At 41.2% G+C, this 24,670-nt stretch overlaps 4 protein-coding genes across 5 annotated transcripts; all 4 read right to left on the bottom strand.

Annotated features, from left to right (window-relative positions):
* Window positions 1-1,497: 1,497 nt before the first annotated feature.
* LOC306708224 (uncharacterized protein) lies at window positions 1,498-4,119 on the bottom strand. Its single transcript, XM_079176006.1, has 2 exons — window positions 3,736-4,119; window positions 1,498-3,145 (listed from the first exon to the last, which is right to left on the bottom strand). Exons 1-2 carry the CDS (start codon window positions 3,926-3,928, stop codon window positions 2,166-2,168), a joined length of 1,173 nt encoding a protein of 390 aa, XP_079032132.1. The 5' UTR covers window positions 3,929-4,119; the 3' UTR covers window positions 1,498-2,165.
* A 691-nt stretch (window positions 4,120-4,810) lies between these two features.
* Window positions 4,811-7,405, bottom strand: LOC306708223 (uncharacterized protein). The gene is made up of 2 exons (XM_079176005.1): window positions 7,143-7,405; window positions 4,811-6,132 (listed from the first exon to the last, which is right to left on the bottom strand). Exons 1-2 carry the CDS (start codon window positions 7,333-7,335, stop codon window positions 4,976-4,978), a joined length of 1,350 nt encoding a protein of 449 aa, XP_079032131.1. The 5' UTR covers window positions 7,336-7,405; the 3' UTR covers window positions 4,811-4,975.
* A 6,153-nt stretch (window positions 7,406-13,558) lies between these two features.
* Window positions 13,559-17,326, bottom strand: LOC306708226 (uncharacterized protein). Its single transcript, XM_079176008.1, has 2 exons — window positions 17,211-17,326; window positions 13,559-16,410 (listed from the first exon to the last, which is right to left on the bottom strand). Exons 1-2 carry the CDS (start codon window positions 17,299-17,301, stop codon window positions 15,398-15,400), a joined length of 1,104 nt encoding a protein of 367 aa, XP_079032134.1. The 5' UTR covers window positions 17,302-17,326; the 3' UTR covers window positions 13,559-15,397.
* Window positions 17,327-18,332: 1,006 nt separating this feature from the next.
* Window positions 18,333-23,959, bottom strand: LOC306708221 (uncharacterized protein). Of its 2 annotated transcripts, XM_079176003.1 has the most exons (3): window positions 23,518-23,959; window positions 23,232-23,327; window positions 18,333-21,506 (listed from the first exon to the last, which is right to left on the bottom strand). In XM_079176003.1, exons 2-3 carry the CDS (start codon window positions 23,323-23,325, stop codon window positions 19,933-19,935), a joined length of 1,668 nt encoding a protein of 555 aa, XP_079032129.1. In that variant the 5' UTR covers window positions 23,326-23,327; window positions 23,518-23,959; the 3' UTR covers window positions 18,333-19,932. The 2 variants fall into 2 exon arrangements, with proteins under 2 accessions (XP_079032129.1, XP_079032128.1); XM_079176002.1 differs by having other exon boundaries at window positions 23,232-23,959.
* Between the last annotated feature and the right edge of the window lie 711 nt (window positions 23,960-24,670).

The following is a 24,670-nucleotide window of genomic DNA, read 5'->3' on the forward strand; positions in this document are numbered from 1 at the left end:
CAGTACAGGTCCAGGCCCGTCTGAAGTTTGCTAGAGAGCATTTGGATGATCCAGAAGAGGATTGGGAGAATGTGATATGGTCAGATGAAACCAAAATAGAACGTTTTGGTAGAATCTCAACTAGTCGTGTTTGGAGGAGAAAGAATGCTGAGTTGCATCCAAAGAACACCATACCTACTGTGAAGCATGGGGGTGGAAACATCATGCTTTGGGGCTGTTTTTCTGCAAAGGGACCAGGACGACTGATCCGTGTAAAGGAAAGAATGAACGGGGCCATGTATCGTGAGATTTTGAGTGAAAACCTCCTTCCATCAGCAAGGGCATTGAAGATGAAACGTGGCTGGGTCTGTCAGCAGGACAATGATCCCAAACACACCGCCCGGGCAACGAAGGAGTGGATTCGTAAGAAGCATTTCAAGGTCCTGGAGTGGCCTAGCCAGTCTCCAGATCTCAACCCCATAGAAAGTCTTTGGAGGGAGTTGAAAGTCCGTGTTGCCCAGCGCCAGCCCCAAAACATCACTGCTCTAGAGGAGATCTGCATGGAGGAATGGGCCAAAACACCAGCAACAGTGTGTGAAAACCTTGTGAAGACTTACAGAAAACGTTTGACCTCTGTCATTGCCAACAAAGGGAATACAACAAAGTATTGAGATGAACTTTTGTTATTGACCAAATACTTATTTTCCACCATAATTTGCAAATAAATTCTTTAAAAATCAGACAATGTGATTTTTCTGGATTTCTTTTTCTCATTCTGTCTCTCATAGTTGAGGTTCACCTATGATGAAGATTACAGGCCTCTCATCTTTTTAAGTGGGAGAACTTGCACAATTGGTGGCTGACTAACAACTTTTTTCCCCACTGTACATGGCTAATATTTGTCATTGTACGAAAGGGTTGCACAGCGACATTTAGATCGCAGTCCCAATTTGCTACAGAAGAAAGAAAACAAACAGCACAATATATATATATATATATATATATATATAATGATATATGGAGGATGAATGAAGGAGTCTCACATCCAGAGGGAAGACGCTGTTTTGAAATCTGGTGGTTTGGTAGTTGATACTTCTGTATCTCCTTTTACAGAAGGCAGCAGGGTGAATAATACAATTATTGATATTAATACTATGATTAACATCACTAGTATTATTAACATGTATTAAGTATAACTTGGCACCACCCGGAGATCATGGACCAAGAACCAAACTGTGGATAAAGTCTCAAAATATGTTGTTCACTAAAAATGCAAATATTCAAAGTACTGTTCCACATTTAGAGTGAACAGTGAAGAATCTGAGCACTGACTACAACATCGAGCTTTCATCACAACACATATGAACGAAGTAATCACAGAAACTGCTCTTTAAGACTACAACAGTTTATTCATCTTAACAATACTGATCAGACTCAATAATGTTGTAAACAAACAAAACATCTTTTATTCAATTACAATCATACTACCTAAAAGCAACAAGCAATGACGTGGTGAGGAGAGTGTGTTTGTGTGAGTACCTTTGTTTGTGGGTTAGTTTGAAAAAAAGAAGAAAAAGAAGAAGAAAGCACTTAAAACGAGGCGATCCTCGCCGCAGCAGTAAAGTACAGCAACTGTAATTTTATCACACAGAAGCCCGACTGGAGAACTCGGGTTTGGCAGCCTTGGCACTGGTCCTTTAACTAATAAAGAACAGTTTACCGACTTTACTCGTGGTGGCAGATTTAGACACAACAAAGCTCAGCAGCGTAGAACACTATTACAGCAGCAACAAGCACAACAGTTACGTTACACAGCACTGGACGGGACTCGCCGGGCCATAAAATACATGTGAAGTTAAAAATGAAACAAACAGGTTTACAAACACACTATTACTGATCTCTGCCCAGACAAAGGCCTCTTACTTGAGATCACTTCATAGAGGTTACTGTGTTTCTTTGGATTTGTTGGTGGAAATTTCTCCTGCTTAGGACCGGGACCACGCTTTGTCAGCCAAGTGGGAAGCGGTCAGGATGAGTCAGTACCTCCGAGTGCGAGGCCGTGGTTCTCTGACAGACATCAGTGGATACCGCCCTCCAAGTTGTAAGTGAGTCACAAGCGAGGGAGTTCAAGTATCTCAGGGTCTTGTTTACAAGTGAGGGAGTCAAATTCATTAAACCCAGAACAACTAAAGGGGGTCCTCTCTTGAGTGACTTATCATGTGCACCTTCAGTTCTGCATTACACACAAAACTTTTATCACAAACTGAGCAGCTGAAAAGTTTCTCTCCTGTGTGAGTGATCATGTGTACCTGTAAATGTCCACTCCGTGCAAAAGATTTCTTACAGACTGAGCAGCTGAAAGGTTTCTCTCCAGTGTGGAATCTCATGTGTACCTGCAAAGCTCCATTACGTGTATAAGATTTATGACAGACTGAGCAGCTGAAAGGTTTCTCTCCTGTGTGGAATCTCATGTGTACCTGCAAGTTTGCCTTCTGTGCAAAAGATGTCTTACAGACTGAACAGTTGAAAGCTTTCCCTCCTGTGTGAGTTACCATGTGTCTCTGTAAACTTCCACTCTGTGTAAAAGTGTTCTTACAAACTGAGCAGCTGAAATGTTTCTCTCCTGTGTGGATTCTCATGTGTTTCTTCAGATTTCCATTTTTAGTGAATGCTTTGCCACACACAGAGCAGCTAAATAGTTTCTCATCAGCACTACATCCTGAATCACTGACAGGAACTTCATCATTATTCACAGAGTTTAAACCTGACTGAGGTTCTCTGGTCTCCTTCCAATCATCACTGTTATCAGTGTCAGAAGAGTCTCCAGTCTGCTCATCAGTATCTGGTTCTGGATGTCTATGTGGATCATAGTTCCTGTCTGGTTCTGGTCCTCCACAGTCCTCTCCATCAGCTTCTGTTTCCATCTGTTCAGTTTGTCTTTGATGAAGTTGTGAGTACTGAGCTTCCTCTTCATCATCTTCACTCTTCACAGGAGTGAATGAGAACTTGATATCAGCCTCCTCCAGACCTTGAAGCTGCTCTCCCTCCTGACTGGTCCAGAGTTCCTCCTGGTCCTCTTTAATGTGGGGGGGCTCTGGGGCCTCCTGGTCCAGACTGGAGCTCCACTCCTGCTGCTCTTCTTTAACCACCAACAGCTGCCGGACGTCTGTGGAAAATAATGAAATACATACACACCTTAGAAAACTGTAATTTCACGTTGTTAACTAATCCACTGATATCACTACTTTCCTATAATGTGGGGAGACATGTTGCACATTTTGTAGAACATATTCAGACCTCATTCAAACTCAAACAAACTAAAAACTGTGTTTTACCTGGCTGTGAGACAAAGTTTCTCTTTGCAGGAGTTGTTCTTGTTTCTATAACATTACAGTAGGAGCCAGGTATAGCCTGTGCCATTTTCTACACCCTGTTTGTCTCCCGCAGTACGGTCTACTAGGCTGGCCGAGGTGGAACACCTGATGGGTGAGGTTCACCTCCCCCTGTCAGGGCAGTAGAGTCCAGCCCAAGTTCATATCCAAAAAACCAACAGCACCCAGTGTTTACAACGAGGATTGAAGTTGGTCAGAATATATGTGGATTTTATAGGAATGTTCACAAAAAAACTGTCCGGACCAGGAAACAATTCCGTTAACTCTCTTATGTGACATGAACAGATTTTAGATTTGAACACGCTGCACGTTCTCATCTCATCTACTTTGTGTCTTAAAGATGCTGAGTGTTTAATGAACCAACCTGCTCTGTGTGACCGAAGCTGAGGGATGAAAACAGCGTCCAGTAGTTTCCGTTGTCGCTCGTTCTCCTCTTTGGAACGAGAAAGTTCCTCCTCGTACTCTGCTATCGTTCTTTCAAACACACCAAATATCTCTTCAGCAGCCGCAGTTAGTCGCTGGTTGACTAAACATCTCAGCATTTGGACTTTAGACATTTTCACACAACGACACAAACACCGTTTACTCTCATTAAACTCTGACTAGCGCTGTGTTGATCACTTCCGTCCCCGTCGGTCTGTTTCCAGCTAGCATGCTAAGCTAACTCCAATAGCTTTGTAGGCTACCGGGAGATGAGTCAGAGGAAAAACATCCAGAAAAAAAGGTGAACAGCTAAAAGTCCATTCAGACATGTTGATCCAGACACACAGAGACTCTGATGGATCAGTACTGATGGAGCTAACTGAGACTTTATCAACACAACTCCTTCACGAGTTATACGAGCTAGACGCCATTTTGTTCACAGTGAAGAACACTTCCGGGTCTTCTTCCCCGTCAAAATAAAACATCCGGGTTTATACTGACACGTCTTTTTACATGTCGATCACAATATATTCATGACTTTTAAAATAAATAACATAAAACTAATTATATTTAACAAATATTCAACTGTCATGCTGCTGAGCTACAATAGAAGAGTTCACATTACAGATGTGATATACAGACTTCACTGAAGCCGCACAAACATTTAACACTGTAGCTTTATCACATTCACTTCTGTACAAATACAGTACTTGTCCCAAATATATGAGGAGTTTATGAGATATGTGTTGTTAATAATTAAACCCAACAGTGAATATATATATATATATATATATATATATATATATATATATATATATATATATATATATATATATATATATATATATAGTGACGGCATCACTTTGGGCTCTGGATAATTGTGACAATTTCTCACTGCTAACCACAACAGTAATGACACAATAATAATCCAATGATATAATATATAAAAGTCACACAGGACATTTTAATACTTTTATTACATACTTAATTATATACTTACATACTTTGACTGGAGGAACATTTCCAATGCAGGACGTCTACCTGTAATAATTAATGCTAATCGCTAACTGACGAACTCTTTACCTCGTTTTGAAAGTGAGCGACAGAAACGTTTCTCCCTTTTAAGGATTTTCCTGTAGATTTCTAGTAAATTGAAGACAAAATGTAATAACTCGGCGACGTCACCAGAACTGTCCAATGAATGAGTTATATGTCAATCCACGTGACCCAAGACTATCTGGATCCGAGTTCCTGGCTGGTCCTGGTCCTCCACAGTCCTCTCCGTGTCTTCGATGAAGCTGCGAGGACTGAGGCCTCTGCTCATCACCGTCACTCCTCGTAGGGGCAGGAGGGAATGGGAACTTGGAGGTATGAAACTCCTCCAGGCCTTGAAGCTGCTCTCCCCCCTGACCGGTCCAGAGTTCATGAAACTGTGAGGATTCACCACCACACTTGTGGCTTTTGAACTGACCGAGCCACGTGAATCTTTTGCCACAAACGTTGCAGCTGAATGGTTTCTCCCCCGTGTGGGTCCTCATGTGTAACTGTAAATGTTCACTGCGTGCAAAACATTTATTACAAAACGAACAGCTGTACGGTTTTTCTCCCGTATGACACTTCAAATGGTTCTGCAGATGTGCCTTCTGACCGAATCGTTTACCACAAACTGAGCAACTGAAAGGTTTTTCTCCCGTGTGAGTTCTCATGTGCGTCTTGAGATTTGAGTTTTGGTTAAATCGTTTACCGCACTCACAGCAGCGAAATTGTTTCTCAGAAGAATTACATTCGTTATTTTCCATAAAGTTTAAACCCGACTGAGGTTCACTGGTCTCATTCCAATCATCACAGACTTCAGTTTCTTGTTTGTAACATTGCGAAGCCTTTTCACTACTAGATAGTTGTAAATGTGTATCTGGATCTGAGTTCCTGTCTGGTTCTGGTCCTCCACAGTCCTCTTCATCAGCTTCTGTTTCCATCTGTTCAGTTTGTCTTTGATGAAGCTGTGAGGACTGAGCTTCCTCTTCATCATCTTCACTCTTCACAGGAGTGAATGAGAACTTGATATCAGCCTCCTCCAGACCTTGAAGCTGCTCTCCCTCCTGACTGGTCCAGAGTTCCTCCTGTTCCTCTTTAATGTGTGGAGGCTCTGGGTCCTCCTGGTCCTCTTTAATGTGTGGGGGTTCTGGGTCCTCCTGGTCCTCTTTAATGTGTGGGGGTTCTGGGTCCTCCTGGTCCTCTTTAATGTGTGGGGGTTCTGGGTCCTCCTGGTCCAGACTGGAGCTCGACTCCTGCCGCTCAGGGGGAACCTCTTCTTTAACCACCAACAGCTGCTGGACGTCTGCAGGACAGAAGTACAGACACGTTACTGAACATCAGTAAACTTAAACCAAGAATAATGCGTGCAACCGATCAGATGTAGTTTGTATCGGCAGAAACAGAGAAGAAGAAATATAATCATTAGTGATCTGATGTAGAAAAACAATTAGAATATTAATAGAAATATGAATTGAATTCATCCATAAAGAAGATGCGCAGAACTGCTCGAGAGATTATATATCCCGTCTAGCTCCCCGCTGGCCCCCCATCAAGGGCTGGACTATGTTGCTCGGGAGCGGACGCCTGGAATACTCTGCTGAGCCGGCCCCGGGTAAGCAGGAGACAAAACGATGGACGGATGAAAAAATGTGAACAACGTGAGAGCATGGATCCATTCTGATCGTATCAACGGTTCAGGCTGCTGCCGGCGATGGTGTCACGGCGTGTGTGTGTGTGTGTGTGTGTGTGTGTGTGGGGTGGGGGGGGGGGGGGGGGGGGGGGGGTGATCTGTTGGCACATTTTGGGTCCCTTAGTACAAATCGAGCATTGTTTGAATGCCACAGCCTACTTGAGTATTGTTGCCGGGCATGTCCGTCTTCTATTAGTTACTGTCTCAGTCCAATACGCCACCTTTTGGGACGTGGTGTGAAGGTGCAAATCCGTGATAATCGGTCATTAAAACTGGTTTACCGGATGTTTTAATGGGCTCATAGTTTAATTTCTAGTCCAGAGAAAGGAGAGCGCAGGCGTGCGCTACACGGCAGTTATTGAAAAAGTAAAAACTAGAGATTGTTTGGGGAGAGAAAAAGAAATGAAACACCGGCAATGATGTGTTTTATCAAAGTAGAGATAAAATATTTAGTTTACAGATAATAAAAAACAAACACATTTAAGTGTGCACTTACTCTTTAACATCATATCATTAGAATCCCAGTTCCATCCTGGACCAGAAGCTCATAATATAATAAATAATCTGAGGGGTTCTGGAGCTGATTACGTCTTCAGATCAGAGAAGAAGTGAAGAGAACCAACCTGCTCTGTGTAGCCGAAGCTGAGGGATGAAAACAGCGTCCAGTAGTTTCCGTTGTCGCTCGTTCTCCTCTTTGGAACGAGAAAGTTCCTCCTCGTACTCTGCTATCGTTCTTTCAAACACACCAAATATCTCTTCAGCAGCCGCAGTTAGTCGCTGGTTGACTAAACATCTCAGCATTTGGACTTTAGACATTTTCTCACAACGACACAAACACCGTTTACTCTCATTAAACTCTGACTAGCGCTGTGTTGATCACTTCCGTCCCCGTCGGTCTGTTTCCAGCTAGCATGCTAAGCTAACTTCGATAGCTTTGTAGGCTACCGGGAGATGAGTCAGAGGAAAAACATCCAGAAAAAAAGGTGAACAGCTAAAAGTCCATTCAGACATGTTGATCCAGACACACAGAGACTCTGATGGATCAGTACTGATGGAGCTAACTGAGACTTTACCAACACAACAAAGAGACGCTGCTGTTTCTGACGTTAGGCGCCATGTTGTGTTTTAACTGTGTGACGTTGGCCACAATAAAGGATAGAGCTTCCGGGGAAGATTCGTTGCTGAGCTTCAAAATAAAAGTCCAGAGGCGTTACCTAAATAACGAGCTTAAACACAAGTAGGAAGATAAATAGCACAAATACATATTTTTAATACATAATTAATGTAAAAAGCCTCAATACTTTTGTCAACAAGTTCCAACTAATATGTCTGCTTTCCTCAGTTCTTATGGAGTTGCATTAAATGCAATTATTTTTTCAACCTTTATTTAAACGGAAGATAAACGTTATAAAGATTTGGTCTCGGGGTATAATAATAAAAATAATACTAATTATAATAGTAATATCTACTATTATTATTATTTCATACTTTTCGAAAAACTTGTGCAGAATTTCCCATCCCAACATCACAAAAACGTTTTTGAGCAGATATTTGCCGTAGCCGATAGTTATTGGATGCTTATAAAAGAGTAAACTAAATTAGAGTAAACAGGTCCCCAAATAGAGCCCACAGGTTTAAGAGGCAGTATATTTAAATGGTATAAAGAAACCCAGAGGAATCCCTGAAGAGTTTAAAGCAAGAAATCAGGTAGAAGTTGGGCCTCAAATCCATATTTTTGGTGGATAACACCAAACAAAACAAAAAAAGTTGTTTGGATTAATTTAGGAGAAGCTACAGGAAGTGGAATGTCACAGCAAAATAGACAAGCCTTATATTGGTAGCTGAAAGAAATACTTTTTACTTATTCAACCAACTCAGTTTGAAGACAGAAACATTGTATTAGATTTTATTAGAGCTCTGAGAAAACAACAAACCAAATTCTATAGATTATCATATTTTTTTCACCCCCTTTCCTTTCAGTTTCAAACTAAAGAAAGAGAGGTGGAGTTAATGTTTGTTTTTTTATTCGACAGTCTAACCTGTGGAGATCTGTACATAGAGAGGGCTCCACATCTCTCACCACATTTCAATAAACAGTCACGAATATATAAAAATGAGAAAAGAAAAAAAAGGGCAGTGTAGTTCAGGATATTCTGTGCTGAAAATATGCCCCAAAACAGATCAATAAACAGAATATTTAAAGCATATAAAAGTACATCACATCATATGAAATCAGATCAATCAGTCAAAACATAAACTTATCACCACATAAAACTACAGCAAGTCAAATGCATCACTTTAAGGGACCGTGATGACGATAAATGGACTTAGTCTTGTATAGCGTCTCTCTAGTCGAACATACAGGATTGACATCTTAACCTGCTCATAATATACCATATTTTATAAACAGCCATAAATGATCAATTGTTCATTTTACTATTGCACTGTGTTTAAGGGTCACGCACCAAACACCAAGCCAAATCCAAGAATGTGTAAACGTGTTTGGCAACAACACATTTTCTGATTCCGATATTCACCTTGATCATTAAATCATTAGTTCATTCGAAAAATATCTTTTGAAGCTCAAATATGGTTTTATATAGAAAATAATTAAATGAATCTGACCAGAATGCACCATCAACACATTACACAAAAAACAATCAGGTGAGCTGATGAAATAGTCTTGTTTGAATTGCAGCCTCTGACAGAAATTAACCATCTAAAAGGGAAACATAAAACCATAGTTTAGGCCTATATTTGAATAAAACTCTGCCTGCCTCATTGATTACAATGGTCCTAAAAATATTTCCCTCCTCAGTTCATTTTTGTGAGTCACAGCGAGCTGAAAGCGGTTGGAGCTGTGGTAACACTTCAAAACTCGATGCAGACAACACTCAGTGATTTGTAATGCAAAGCTGGCCAAGGCAACACGTCTCCTATGTGTTTCCTCCAAGCAAACACAACAGGGATCTCAGTTTCGTCCTCATCCTCTATATGACCAGAGACCGGTCCACCGTGGACAGACCCAGATCCTGAGCTCCGGAGGGAGGAGGAGAGCTCAGCTCCCGGCAGCAGCAGCAGTGTCTCCTCCTCCTTCAGGAGCAGAGCTTCTCTCTGGGAGCCAACACCGACACCACGCTGCTAGAGACCCTGGACGTATTGCTGGACCCGCAGACTGTCAGACCCTGCTGCACTAAAATTAGGGGTTTTCTAAAAAGACTCTGGTGCTCAGAAACACGACCACTTTAGTCCACGGGGACCATCAGAATCAACGGATTTTTTTTTTGTTATTACGGAGAAAGTAAAGCACACCGATAAAGGGTACTATCGAGTACAAGTATCAGTTCAAGCGTGAACGTACCCAACTATCCATAGTCCTCTCCATCAGCTGCAGCTGAATGGTTTCTACTCTGTGTGGGTTACCATGTGACGAACTATGTGGTCCTTGCGCTGGAAGTTTTTACCGCAAACAGAGCAACGAAATGGTTTCTCTCCTGTGTGAGTCCTCATGTGTTTCTTCAGATTTGCCTTGCGGCTAAAACCTTTACCGCACGCCGAGCAGCTGAACGGTTTCTCTCCCGTGTGATTCCTCATGTGAACCTCTAAACTCCCTCTCCACCCAAAAGACTTATCACACACTGAGCAGCTGAAAGGTTTTTCTCCTGTGTGAGACCTCATGTGTCTCTTCAGAGAACCCTTGAGGCCAAATCCTTTCCCACACTCAGAGCAGCGAAATGGTTTCTCACTAGCGCTATATTGCGAATCGCTGACGGTGGCTTCGTCATTTTTTAAAGAGTTTAAACCTGACTGAGGTTCTCTGGTCTCCCTCAAATCATCATCACTGACTCCAGTCTCAGGTTCAGAGGTGTCGGAGTCAGTGTCATTAAATGCCACATCAGCAGGAACAGTTGAGCTGCTGACTAGATGCTCCATCTCTCTGCTCTCCTCAGTTTGGTTTTGTTGCATCTGTGAGGACTCACCGACGCAATCGTGTTTTTTGAGCTGATAATGCCAAGTAAACCTTTTATCGCAAACCCCACATTTTACCCGTTTCTCCCCCGTGTGCATGGTCATGTGGTATAACAGATACCCTTTTTGTGCATATCTTTTGCTGCACACAGAGCAACTAAATGACTTCTCACCTGAATGATATATCATGTGTTTCGTTAAGTGTGTTTTTTGAGAAAAACCTCTACCACAAACTGAACAACTGAATGGTTTCTCTCCCGAATGACATGTCATGTGCGTCTTTACGTAATAACGCTGGGAAAAACTTTTACCACAAACCGAGCAACCAAATGGTTTCTTTCCTGTGTGAGTTTTCTTATGAGTCATCAGATTTGCCTCACGGCCACCTGACTGAGGTTCTCTGGTGTCCTTCCAATCATCACTGTCATCAGTCTCAGGTTCAGAAAAGTCTCCAGTCTTCTCATCAGTATGTGGTTCTGGATGTCTATCTGGATCTGAGTTCCTGTCTGGTTCTGGTCCTCCACAGTCCTCTCCATCAGCTTCTGTTTTCATCTGTTCAGTTTGTCTTTGATGAAGCTGTGAGTACTGAGCTTCCTCTTCATCGTCTTCACTCTTCACAGGAGTGAATGAGAACTTGATATCAGCCTCCTCCAGACCTTGAAGCTGCTCTCCCTCCTGACTGGTCCAGAGTTCCTCCTGTTCCTCTTTAATGTGTGGGGGCTCTGGGTCCTCCTGGTCCAGACTGGAGCTCCACTCCTGCTGCTCCTCTTTAATAACAATCCATTTGTGGATGTCTGAAGTAAAAGCTGAAAGAAAAACAAACAGCCAATAACTCTGAGTGTCTAAGTTGTCTTATGCAAACAATTACAGGACTTTCGTCCGGTAGACGGTTGTTTATGTCCAGCGTGGAAATATAAGAAAATGTTGACATTTTGTCGCGTGACTTTTCTTCAACCTTACTAAGCGGTTTCGTTGCCTAAACCTAACTTACTAAGACGGAAGTTTATTTTGAAAAGACACTATGCCTATGAGTGAAAAATAACACCCCGTCCCTGACATGTCTGAGACCGACGTCTTAAAGCAAAATTCCAACTCAAGGCTTCAAACCGCAGTCCACAAACCAATGGGTGATGTCACGGTGACTACATCCACTTCATATATATATATAGACTAGGTTTGGCTACCGGAGGATAGCGGGTTCAAATCCCAGACTGACCAGGTACGAAGTGTGAACTGGCAGCTGCCGAGGCACCCTTGAGCAAGGCACCGAATCCCTATCTGCTTGGGTCATGCTGAGCTGGGACGTCATTCGATGCATGTGCATATGTGTGTAAATCAAGAAAAATAACAGAATAACCAAATGACGTAATCGTTGTTTCTCAAAAGACTTTGCGGATGCCTTTATTGGCCTAATCTGGTCAATATAAATGGGCTTAACAAAATATCGAAAACACACTACTGTTTTATTCACTATTTATTCAGCTACTTTTTTTGGCGTTATAGACGTCCTGGACACAAACAGCGGTCTCCTGGGTGAAAGTCTTGTTGAAAATGTCCCAGTAATGAGAGAATCAATAAACAGGATGACGTATCAAGTCTGTTATAAAATATATACTTTCAGGATGAAGAACCTCTGAACAAAGTCAGTCATCGAGTCTCAGAGCTTCAGAATACACACAATGAAAAAAATAAGAAGAAATTACTTAGTTATTGGTAAAATATATTACCAAGAACTAAAAATTCACAGGATGAATGCACTCCATATAAAACGGATGCATTCTGCTTTGGGAGTTCTGGAGAATTCTAAATATTTAGTTCATAACATGAATTGTTTTTGTGGGGTATTGATGTCATTAAAGTCACAGCCTCCACTATGACGTAATCATTTCATTTAATTCCCTTTAATCAAGCATTTTATTTCATTCAAATAGCCCAATATCTATAAATATCACACATTTAATTCAGCCGGCTTCATAATCAGAACACATCTTCAGTTAGATATTAATCTAATCTCCTTGTTGCGCAGTTTGTTTTCACGGTAATACCACCGGATCTGTTATTCCACATCTGTCTGGAGGGAAACAGGGACACAGTGGTCGTATACAAGAGCTAGCTGCGGCTAACAGGCTAACGGGTGGTTTAGCTAACGTTAGCTTAGCACAAACTCCCCGGAACGTGACAGCGTTTCCGGAGGGAGGAGAAATAAAAACCAACCTGCGGGGTTTAAAACGATGTCCAGCGGTCCATCCATCGCTCCAGTGTTCCGATCAGATCGATAAACACCGAACCCGACGGGGTCAGCTGACGGCGCGCCTCTCTGCTTTCTTTACTTCCGGTTGGGGGGACAAGTTTCAAAATAAAGGTATGTAAACGCTTCTAATGGTAGAAACACTGTAACATTAAAATCATCCAACACATGGAGCAGATTGTGAGTTTAAAACCATATATTTGTCTTTGATATATACATATATATTTTTCATGTGTTTTTTTCCATCGTATTAAATCTTAAATAACCCGCTGCGCTTGTTTAAGTACAAATGTGAATAAATGTGAGGACATTAGTCAAACCATTTGTCTAAAAGCAGAGATGTTCTGATCTAATTTGTGTGAGTCACGGGGAGAACGTGCAAACTCCACACAGAAGGACCGCCCGGGACCCGGGACCCGGGACCCGGGACCGGACCCTAAGTTAGTGCAGCCGCTCCACCACCGTGCAGGATATGAATTCAGCAGCAGGGACATCTGGTGGATATTAAAATGTACTGCAGCTCTTCTTCAGTCCTGTGTATTTCAACATTTTAATGTTAATACTTGTAATGATCATAAAGGCATCTTGTTCAGAAGTGCACACATTAATATGCAATACTATGGGAATTCATTAATAAAACGGATCGTGCAAAAAGCATATTATGAACAAGAAAAACAGTAAAAATACATTTAAAATAAAGTTTATAAGACTTCTTTTAATAGAAAGAAGAAGATGGAAACTCCACAAGAGCTGAACAATAAGAAATGTAGTTTCAACACATTCAATAAAAAGATGACATGAGATTAAAGATTCATCCACGAGTAAAGATTAAAGTACAAATAAATTAGAAACAACTGCAGTAAAGTGGAGGGTTCACGTTAACGTCGTCATCATCTCAGGCTCCATAAAACCCAAATAAAAACAAAACCATGAAATAAACGACAGTAATGGCAAATTGAATCACCTAAATGTAAACAGGAATGTTTAATTGTACATTTACTTTGTTAGACTCAACACATCTGAAGAGGAAGTGCTGCTCACAGCATTAAAGGGAGTTCGCCTGCATCACTTCCCGTCACCTAATAAACCAAAGATCCACCGAGTCTTTGAGAACAGCTGTTGTGCCAGAAGATTTAAAAATTGCCAAAGTTATTCCTTTGTTTAAAGCAGAAAGCCCACGTTGTTTTAACAACTATAGACCCGGATCTATATTGCCTTGTTTTTCAAAAATACTAGAAAAAATGGTACAAAAAGGATAATGCTTCATGTCGAGTCTAATGTGTCAAAAAGCCTTTTTCCGATGATGTTTGCAGATGACACAACCCTACTTCTCTCTCATTCAAATCTCAATTCACTGATTATGGAAGTTAATGCTGGTTTAACTGCCTATGCTACATGGTTCACATTAATAATAAACTATCTTTGAATATCATAAAATCTAATTTTAATATTTTCGGTGGCAAAGAGGATTTATCTCAAATTAAAATTGAATCTGTTGAGATGCCTCAAGTGTCATCTACAACATTCCTGAGTTATTATTGATGAGTTTGAGTTGAGTAAACAGATTGACTGTTAGTAGACAAATAATCAAATCTATTGGAATAATAAGTAGGGTTAGACATCTTGTCTGCTTATTCTTTATTACAGTATCATGTATCTTTCATATTGTGATATAGTTGGATCAGTACTTTCTCTACTTCTCTGTTGGTCCTCCAGAAACGTTCTGTTAGGATCACAACCCGATCACAGTCACACTCATCTTCTGCTCCTCTAGTTCAGAAATTGCAGATTCTTACTATTTATGACATCAATACTTCTCAAACTTGTGTTTTCATTTATAAGATACTTTCAGGTGAAGGAATATTCCGGATCATTTCAAGACCGACTACAAAGTCTATTCACAGGTTCACTCAGACTCAACTCGTCAATCTTCACATCTTCATCCTCCTGCATTACTGACCAGCAGAGGTCAACTTTCAATAAGGTTTAGGGACCAAATTATGGAATGACTTTTCCCACCTAACTAAGAAACGTCTCTCTATAAAAGAACATCTGACTGCGGTCTTGTGACAGTCTTTCATGTATTAGTGTTCATGTCTTTCTTGTTTTAGCTGCTACATTACATTTACAGTTGTTTCACTCATAGGGACTTGTATTACCATTATTATTACCATTATTATTACCATTATTATTACCATTGCTATTACCATTATTATTACCATTATTATTACCATTATTATTACCATTATTATTACCATTATTATTACCATTATTATTACCATTGCTTATGAGTTACTGCAGGTGTATAAACCAACATCACTGAACAAACACAGGACCACGCTCACATCCACACACATGCTCGCACACACTCGACACAATTACATTATTTTTTTCTTATCTTTCTTTCGTTGTAATGTAATGTCTTATTCATACTTTATGTTTGTAATTTTGTAACATTGTAATATTATATAGGTGGAGGCTTCAAATAAGCCCAGTTGGCTTTCTGCCTCTTCCTGCTCTGTGATATTCATTTATCTCTGTTACGTTTGTTTATTTTAAATTTCATTGTTTGAATTGTGCAAAATAAAAATAAATAAAATAAAAAATAAAGAAGTAAAACACGTGTTGTAGTTTGTCAGCGATGGTTCCTGTTTAAGTCACTCAGGACGGAGGCGGAGTCTCTCCGGTGTGACTGTCCATGTGTCTCTTAACGTCTCCGCTGCGCCGAAAACGTTTGTCACAAACCAGACAGTGGAAGCTTTTCTCCGGTACGTGACGTTTCATGTGACGCATTAATTTTCTCTGCTGAGGAAATCGTTTGCTGCAAAGCTTGCAGTAGAACGGTTTGAGTCCCGTGTGGATCAACTTGTGCACCTTCAGATTCGTGCTGTTGGCGAATTGTTTCCCGCACTCGGTGCAGATGCACAAGTGCTTGTCAACGTAACATCTCTCATCAAGCACCTTTCTCTGAGAGCTGGAACCCGATTGTTGGTCTCCGTCCTGTCTGCAGTCATCACTGTCACCAGAAGAGGGTTCAGACGAGTCTTCAGTCTCGTTATCAGAAGACTGAGCTTCCTCTTCATCATCAAGCACCCTTTTCCGAGACTTTGAACCCGATTGTTGGTCTCTGTTCTGTTTCCAGTCATCGCTGTCATCAGTCTCGGGTTCAGACGAGTCTTCAGTCTCGTAATCAGGATCTGGATCTGAGTTCCTGTCTGGTTCTGGTCCTCCACAGTCCTCTCCATCAGCTCCTGTTTCCATCTGTTCAGTTTGTCTTTGATGAAGCTGTGAGGACTGAGCTTCCTCTTCATCATCTTCACTCTTCACAGGACTGAATGAGAACTTGATATCAGCCTCCTCCAGACCTCGATGCTGCTCTCCCTCCTGACTGATCCAGAGTTCCTCCTGTTCCTCTTTAATGTGTGGGGGCTCTGGGTCCTCCTGTTCCTCTTTAATGTGTGGGGGCTCTGGGTCCTCCTGTTCCTCTTTAATGTGTGGGGGCTCTGGGTCCTCCTGTTCCTCTTTAATGTGTGGGGGCTCTGGGTCCTCCTGCTGCTCTTTAATGAGTAGGGCCTCCTCCTCTTTAATGATTTGGGGCCATAGGGCCTCCTGTTCCCTAATGCACTCGTAGTCCTCCCGCTCTTCTTTAAGCATCAGCAGCTGATGCTGGAGGTCTGCAGGAAACAGGAAACACACACATGGAGACGTTACTGAACTTCTACAGATCACAGAGCATCAAACGGCTCCAGCGTTCCATCGGACGCCTCAGGTCTCTGAACATCTGTGAGTAACAGAAAATATCACAATCCTATAGTTCTGCATTTAGATGTTTTGGTAAAAGCGTTAAATGAATCCCACGAGATGAAAGCATCTTTATTTACGCTTTGTTACAGCTGCAGAACTTCATCGTTTCCTCGTCAACTTTAAAAGAGTCTTTAGTTTCGCAGCTGGTTTGATATTTACATTAACGAAACGTTTAGTTACTGAAAGCATCTCTTCTTTAATCATAGAAGAACTCATACTTCAATACAAATATAAATCACGCTCTGCTATTATTTTACACCCATAAACGTGTATTTATCTCCTCTTGTTGAGATGCACCAATAAACCAAAGCAAGAGCTTTTATTTGAGAATGAACCCAACATTCCTACATCAGTCAGGACAAAATGTATTTATTGGTGAGAAGTTTATAATAAATATAGATAATGTGGACGAGAGGCCTTTAAATCTCGGTGGAGTTCGTCTTGTTATAGATTTACCTTCATTATACACGAAGACTAAACGGTGTATCGCTGAGTCATCAATGTTTGTCAAACAAAATATAATATATAATATATATAGATATATATATATATATATATAGTTAGCTAGTCTTTAGCTAGCTCGCTAACAGGACGGTGTTGGCTAACGTTAGCTTAGCATTGTGTCTCTGTCTTGGAGGAAGTCCCGCAGGAGAAAGAGAGAAAAACCAACATGATTCTGTCTGCAGCTTCGCTTCATGTCTTGAAACCGCATCGACCAGTTCAATATGGCGGCCGTTCATCTCTTTTTCGTACTCGGCCATCGTTCTCTCAAAATGTCCAAATATCTCCTCGACCGCCGCGGTCATCCGCTGGTTCATGAACACCTTCAGACTCTGGAGTCTCGACATCTTTCTGTCACACACACACGGAGGAGAAGAAGAAAGAAGCTAAACGCGATCTTTGTTCGATTGAACGCTCAGCCTCGCGCGGTGTAAACACGATCGACCACTTCCGCTTTAAGAATCTTCTTCGGTGGTGTTAATACGAACCAGGTGGAGCGTTATCCCCGCCTACTGTTGCATTAAGGAGCTCTCAGGTTATCGGTTCAATGTTGAGGAAAGTGAAGATGCTTTTAAGAACATAACTGTTTGTTATGAAGATTTATTAAATACATGTTCATAATCCTTTTTTGTTCCACTAAAGTCTTTAATATGCGTCACTCTCCTGCGTCCTTCTTCTTCTTCTTCTTCTTCTTCTTCTTCTTCTTCTTCTTCTTCTTCTTCTTCAGGGTTTATTGGCGACTGGCAAACAACACATTGGTGCACTACCGTTACCAAAGGGTATAGACTATGATCAAGATTAATACATTTAAAAAAACATAAACAACCGACTTATATTTTCTCAATAATATTTGTTAGTCTAAGAAACTGAAACACACAACATTAAAATGTACTCTTACAGTTACACACCGTTGCACAACTTTTCATCTCTATTAATATACACTTTAAGAACATAACGGGGTTTAACATACTCTTTTTAGTTTGTCTTCTTCTTCTCTTTATTCTTCTTCTCCTTCTCCTTCTTCTCCTTCTTCTCCTTCTCCTTCTCCTTCTTCTTTCTTCTTCTTCTCCTTCTTCTTCTTCTTCTTCTCATTCTTCTTTCTTTTCCTTCACCTTTTCTGTGGCTGTGTTCCGTCTGTTGTTCATTATTAAGCCACAACTGAGCTGCAGACACACTGACTTCATTTTCTTACATGAATGACAGGAGATCTTTTTACTCTTTTCCTTTTCATCTTTATTTTATGCAGCAAAGCGTTAAATAAATACATAAATAATATACTCTATCACACGGTAGAAACACGATCTGCTCTCGTGCGTAATGCAGCTCTTCTGTTTTGCACCTGCTGTCGTCATGACGTCATTAAATAATGACCAAAAAAGGAGTGTCAATCATTAACATAAACGCTTTTCAATATGTTTTACATATCTTTAGTTCCTGCACAATGAGCATAATTCAGAAATTAAATGATTAATATTCCAATTAAGTAATAAATACACTTCTGGCTTTTACATTTTCCGTCTCTATTAAACACTTCTTTGTTTTGTTTTTTCGTTCTTCTCCTTCTCCTTCTTTTTACTTTTCTTTCTACTCTTTTTTAGTTTGTTTCCCATATTTTATGGCATTCTGCCGCTTCATCTGGACCGTCCTGCGGCCGAGGAGTCTAGTCAGTCATCCGAACCCGAGCAGCAGCTCTAGATCTGGGCACCACAACACCGCTTGAGCCGCCAGGGATTCGCACTGCTTCCTCTACTCTTTACCCCTGCCGGTCGGCTCGGACGGAGGTAACCTCATTCACCTCTCATCAACAGGACTGAGAAACCCATTCCTGTAACCACCATCACTTCCCAACACAGACGCCAAACCGCTCTGGTGCTCACAAGTATAAAATAAATACCTACAATTGTAAATAACATGTTGTGACGTCATCAAGGTACCGTGATGTCTCACAGCCTCTCACAGGGTCCTGAGGGTTCAGGGTTTAAGGCCTTAGTGGGATCATGGGGATTGCTTCTATATCGACCTCTATAGATTTCATAATAAATGTCTTTCTTCTTCTGAGCAAGAAATAAATACAGAAATTAAACCTAATAAATGGTTCTTAAATTATTAGTTTTGTTGATTGTTAATTAGCTAGAATGACTTTCTGACACTTGAAGATGTTTATTTGAATATTGCTGTACTTCTGTTCTCCAATCTCTCTTTGTGCACTTTTTAAACCTTCAGTCTGAATCATACTTCTGGCAACACAATAAAACACGTTCCGCTGTGTCTCCCTCTCCACAATATTCACTGTTCACACCAGGATGAACACGCAGGAGTCTCGTTGGAACACTCTCCTCTTTCTGATTTTGTCCTCGAGAGCCTGTAATCCAAACTAATTTCTTCAAAAAAGTATATATAAAAATAAAAGTTTATCTTTTACCACAAATACAAAGTAAGCAGCCTATTAAGCCAAACAACTGGAAAAAAAAACTGTATACCAAGTAAAAGTACTGCATTCAAAATCTTACAGAAGCAAATTACGGAAGTTTTATTCACAAAATATACGTCAAAGTCTCAGTGGAACGAATTCTGCACTGACTTAGTCTCCAGCGAAACAGAATATTTGTGCACAATATGACCAGAAATATGATCTACGGGTCAAATATATATTTTTAAATCTCATCTCGACTTCAAGTTTTAAAAAGAAAAAAGGCTCACGTAAAGTAAAATTATTATGTATGGAGCATTTTACTGTTGTAGTAATAAAATACAATATTTCCATCTGCTCTGTTGTGAAGTAAAAGTATAAAGTAGGGATTTTGGAGTCTGACAGTTTTTAAGTGTTTAAGCATGTCTCATGTATTTCTCATACTCTCACCAATACACTTGAGTTTTGAAATACCAGAGAATCATTTATCGTAAACAGTTTCCCTCGTATGGACAGACATGTGAGACTTCATGTTTGTCTTTCGTGCAAATGTTTTACCACAAACTGAACAACTAAATGGTTTCTCCCCAGTATGGACAGTCATGTGATACTTCAATTTTGTCTTTCGTGCAAATGTTTTACCACAAACTGAACAACTAAATGGTTTCTCCCCAGTATGGACAGTCATGTGATATACCAGGCCTGAATTTCGTGCAAATGTTTTACCACAAACTGAACAAATAAATGGTTTCCCCCCTGTGTGGACAATCGTGTGTTTTGTCAGGTTTCCCTTCAGTGTAAATGTTTTATTACAAACTGAACAACTAAATCGTTTCTCTGCTGTGTGGCCAGTCATGTGACACTTCAGTTGTCCCTTTTGTGCAAATGTTTTACTACAAACTGAACAACTAAATGGTTTCTCTCCTGTGTGGACAGTCATGTGACAGTTCAGGTATCCCTTTTGTGCAAATGTTTTACTACAAACTGAACAACTAAATGGTTTCTCTCCTGTTTTGGACTGTTTCTTCAGATTTCTCTTGTGGTCAAAGCTTCCATCACATTCAGAGAAGCTGATTGATGTTTTTCCAGTATTACAGTCTGTATCACTTACAGGTACTTCATTGTTTTGAAGAGGGTTGAAATCTGACTGTGGTTTCTTAGTCTCCTCCCAATCTCTACTGTCATCAGTCTCACATTCAGAGGAAGGTCTATCTGGATCTGATCTGGCTTCCTCTCCATCAGCTTCTGTTTTCAAATGCTCCTCCTCTCTGATCTCCTCACTTCGTCTTTGATGAAGCTGTGAGGACTGAGCTTCCTCTTCATCATCTTCAGTCTTCACAGGAGTGAATGAGAACTTGATATCAGCCTCCTCCAGACCTTGAAGCTGCTCTCCCTCCTGACTGGTCCAGAGTTCCTCCTGGTCCTCTTTAATGTGTGGGGGTTCTGGGTCCTCCTGTTCCTCTTTAATGTGAGGGGGCTCTGGGTCCTCCTGTTCCTCTTTAATGTGTGGGGGTTCTGGGTCCTCCTGTTCCTCTTTAATGTGTGGGGGTTCTGGGTCCTCCTGTTCCTCTTTAATGTGTGGGGGCTCTGGGTCCTCCTGTTCCTCTTTAATGTGTGGGGGCTCTGGGTCCTCCTGGTCCTCTTTAATGTGTGGGGGCTCTGGGTCCTCCTGTTCCTCTTTAATGTGGGGGGGCTCTGGGTCCTCCTGTTCCTCTTTAATGTGTGGGGGCTCTGGGTCCTCCTGGTCCTCTTTAATGTGGGGGGGCTCTGGGTCCTCCTGGTCCTCTTTAATGTGTGGGGGTTCTGGGTCCTCCTGTTCCTCTTTAATGTGTGGGGGCTCTGGGTCCTCCTGTTCCTCTTTAATGTGTGGGGGCTCTGGGTCCTCCTGTTCCTCTTTAATGTGTGGGGGCTCTGGGTCCTCCTGTTCCTCTTTAATGTGTGGGGGCTCTGGGTCCTCCTGGTCCTCTTTAATGTGGGGGGGCTCTGGGTCCTCCTGGTCCAGACTGGAGCTCCACTCCTGCTGCTCTTCTTTAACCACCAACAGCTGCTGGACGTCTGTGGAGAATAATTAAAATACTTTCATTCATTTTAGTAATCTCATACTAATCTCTCGATTATTGTCATAAACATTTCACACACACACACACTTCTTAAATAATTATTATACAATAGTCCAAATGACCTCAATCAACGTCAAGAGTCAAATCCTGCTATATTTTTCTATCCGTTTCCTTTTTGCTGCGCTTTTCATGTTTTTGTTTGTGGCGCACATAAGGAGGTGAACGACGTAGGTCGTAGTCTTAACTTCGCTGGACGAACAACAGACTGTCTTGTTGAGTATGAACAACCCTCTTCATTTCTGAGGAAATCTCTCTGCCACACAGAGAGTTTATCGCCACACAGCTCGTAGCTCAGGAGCCAAGTTTTAACCAAGAAACTTTAAGGACCACGTCGACCAATAAGGAGTCATCTCACAGTAAGAAGCTTTGTGTCTGGCAGGCAGAGTTAGGTCATAGTGTATTTATTACCTTGTTTTGTCTGTTCTAAGTTTAACGTTTTGTTAAAACATGTTGTTGTGTATGTGGACCACTGACTGATGTTATGGCGGCCGTGGCACACTGGGTTAAGAGGGTTATCCGGTAACCCGACAGTTCAATCCTTGGCTGGGACGTGTATCAAAGTGTCCCTGTGTATATGTACATGACCATAAAAAGATATTATCAATATTATTATTATGTTAGTGCTGTGAATAAACTACTGTTGTGTTCCATACTGCTGCAATAGTGTTGTGTTAGATCATTACGGCGAGTGAAGTTGGTAATTATGACTTTATCAGTTTAACCTGTTACCACTCCAGTAAAATTAGCCTGAATCGCCTCTCCAAGGCACCCAAAGTCAATTGAAAGCTGTTCTTGAACCATTAGGAGCACATGCATGGTTTTGGTCTCTTTTGAAAGGTAACACTCTGAAGTTTTTAGCCCAACAGTCAGAATCACTGTAAGTGCTGCTGTCATTGAGTAATAGAAGTTTGAACACACTGAAGGAGGAGGTTGTTATTTCCACCTGAATATTTATTTGCAAACAGAAGCCTGCAGATGACTATAGCTGAGACGTATTAGCTGGAAAACACAATGGGACCACAGCATGAAGTCTTACCTAGTCCAAGTTTAGATTTGATAACAATACCACAAAACATGAATATTTTACACATGTTTTTCTAAGGGTATGTCTAGACGCTTTCCTAGCCGTACAAGACTCTCAGGAAGACAATTCATTCCGAAATCCTAAAGATTCCACTACTTGTGAGATAAAAGGCCTACGGTATTGTTCTGATACCCACGTGAGGAGACTAACTCACGCGGGAAGGACAACCCTAAAGCGTAAACACCGTGTTCGTCCCGCTTTCCCCGGGACGGGATCCGTTCACGCTACAGAGCCTTAAAAATCCTGGAGTGAAATCAATAAATCATGATTTCAAATTTAAAGCACACGTTGTGGAATAAATATCGGGAAAAAAGCTCCATACTTGAAAGGAAGAGGATGAAATCTGAAAAGTAACAATATGTACCTCTGACATGTAGTGGAGGTGAAGTATAAAGCTGCAGAGTTTTTAAATACTTAAGTACAGTACCTATACTTCTACTTCAGTATGTGAATACTTCAGTACGCGATGTGAATACTTCAGTACGCGATGTGAATACTTCAGTACGCGATGTGAATACTTCATTCCTCTCTGGTTTGTCAGCAGCTTGAAGTGATAATAAAACAGAGAGAACCAACCTGCTCTGTGTAGCCGAAGCTGAGGGATGAAAACAGCGTCCAGTAGTTTCCGTTGTCGCTCGTTCTCCTCTTTGGAACAAGAACATTCCTCCATACCTGTAAACTCATAAGAGGTGAAAAAGGTGACACGCTTCTACTGTTACTGTATGACTTCATATTAACTTCCACTGTTACTGTAAAGCTGTTAGAAGCGAAATGAAGACGCTGTAGACATCTTAACGCTGATTGGATAAGACTCGACACGTCACATCAAATATGTTTTATTGTGAAGGTGTTACGTCATCACCTTTTCTCCTCGTCTCACTCCAACCTGAGATACGCTGACTGGCCAGTTGCGCTGTGTTGCTCGGGTCCGTCTACTTCCTGCTAGCATGCTAACGTCATTAGCTCCGTAGGACACCGGGAGACAATCCGGACGTTTTAAATGAAGCGAAACAACGCAGAGTCCACTCAGACAGGTTCATGTGGACTTTGTGGGTCCATGAACAACACAGTTTAGTTTCTATAGAACAGAGACTCCGTCTAGCGCGGTGTAGGTCCGTCTCCGTCTATTTCCTGCTAGCTTCGTTTAGCATTCGTGGCTAACAGAGATGAGTCTGAGGTCAAACTTTGTACAAAGTCCACTTAAACAAACACGTGCGGGCTCTGGTGATTCACTCCGGTTGTTTGTTTGTACCCGATGAGAGACTAACAGAGGAGGACTCACGAGGGAAACGAATGTTCTTCTTCTTCTTCTTCTTCTTCTTCTTCTTCTTCTTCTTCTTCTGAGTTTATTGGCGGACTACAAACAAACGTTTACGGTTCATGCTGCCACCTACTGTACGGGAGTGTTTAACAACATGACTTTATGACACGTGTCATTTAAACACAATCATTCTATTATTATAAATACAAAAATAAACTTCATATAGAAGTCATTATTCCGTGCTGTATAACTGAATGTACTTTACTGTATTACTGTCAATCATTTCTTCAACCACTGCACCATTATTATCAGTTTGACCTCTTCTGTTTACGTTCCTAACCTAAACACTCTGTGGTCACCTGTCTGCACCCCCCATACAGTTATATGCAGACATACATCATATGGTCTTGTCAGTGAGAAAGGCACACAACCTAAGTCACAGCAGAAAAGTACTAGCACAAAGAAAATGTTCCATCACAGTCCCCCAGTTTGATCATAAATATGAAACAATCATACGTGTATACAAAACACTGGTGTCCATTTGGAACACCTGCATTAACAATTCACATGGAGTCCAGTTACAATATCCTGAGGCTAGTACATTTCAAGAGCATTTTAACTGTTTTTGTGTAGTATTACCGAGATAAGTGCAAGCTGTGGAGGAAAAAAACACTTATGCAGCTTGAGCGTGTGATGCCAACTTACCGCTGCACAGAGTGTCATGTGATGAGACTACAGCAAACCCAACCAACCC

The sequence above is a fragment of the Pholis gunnellus genome, assembly GCF_910591455.1.
Source record: "Pholis gunnellus genome assembly, chromosome: 16".
NCBI classification, from domain to species: Eukaryota; Metazoa; Chordata; class Actinopteri; order Perciformes; family Pholidae; genus Pholis; species Pholis gunnellus.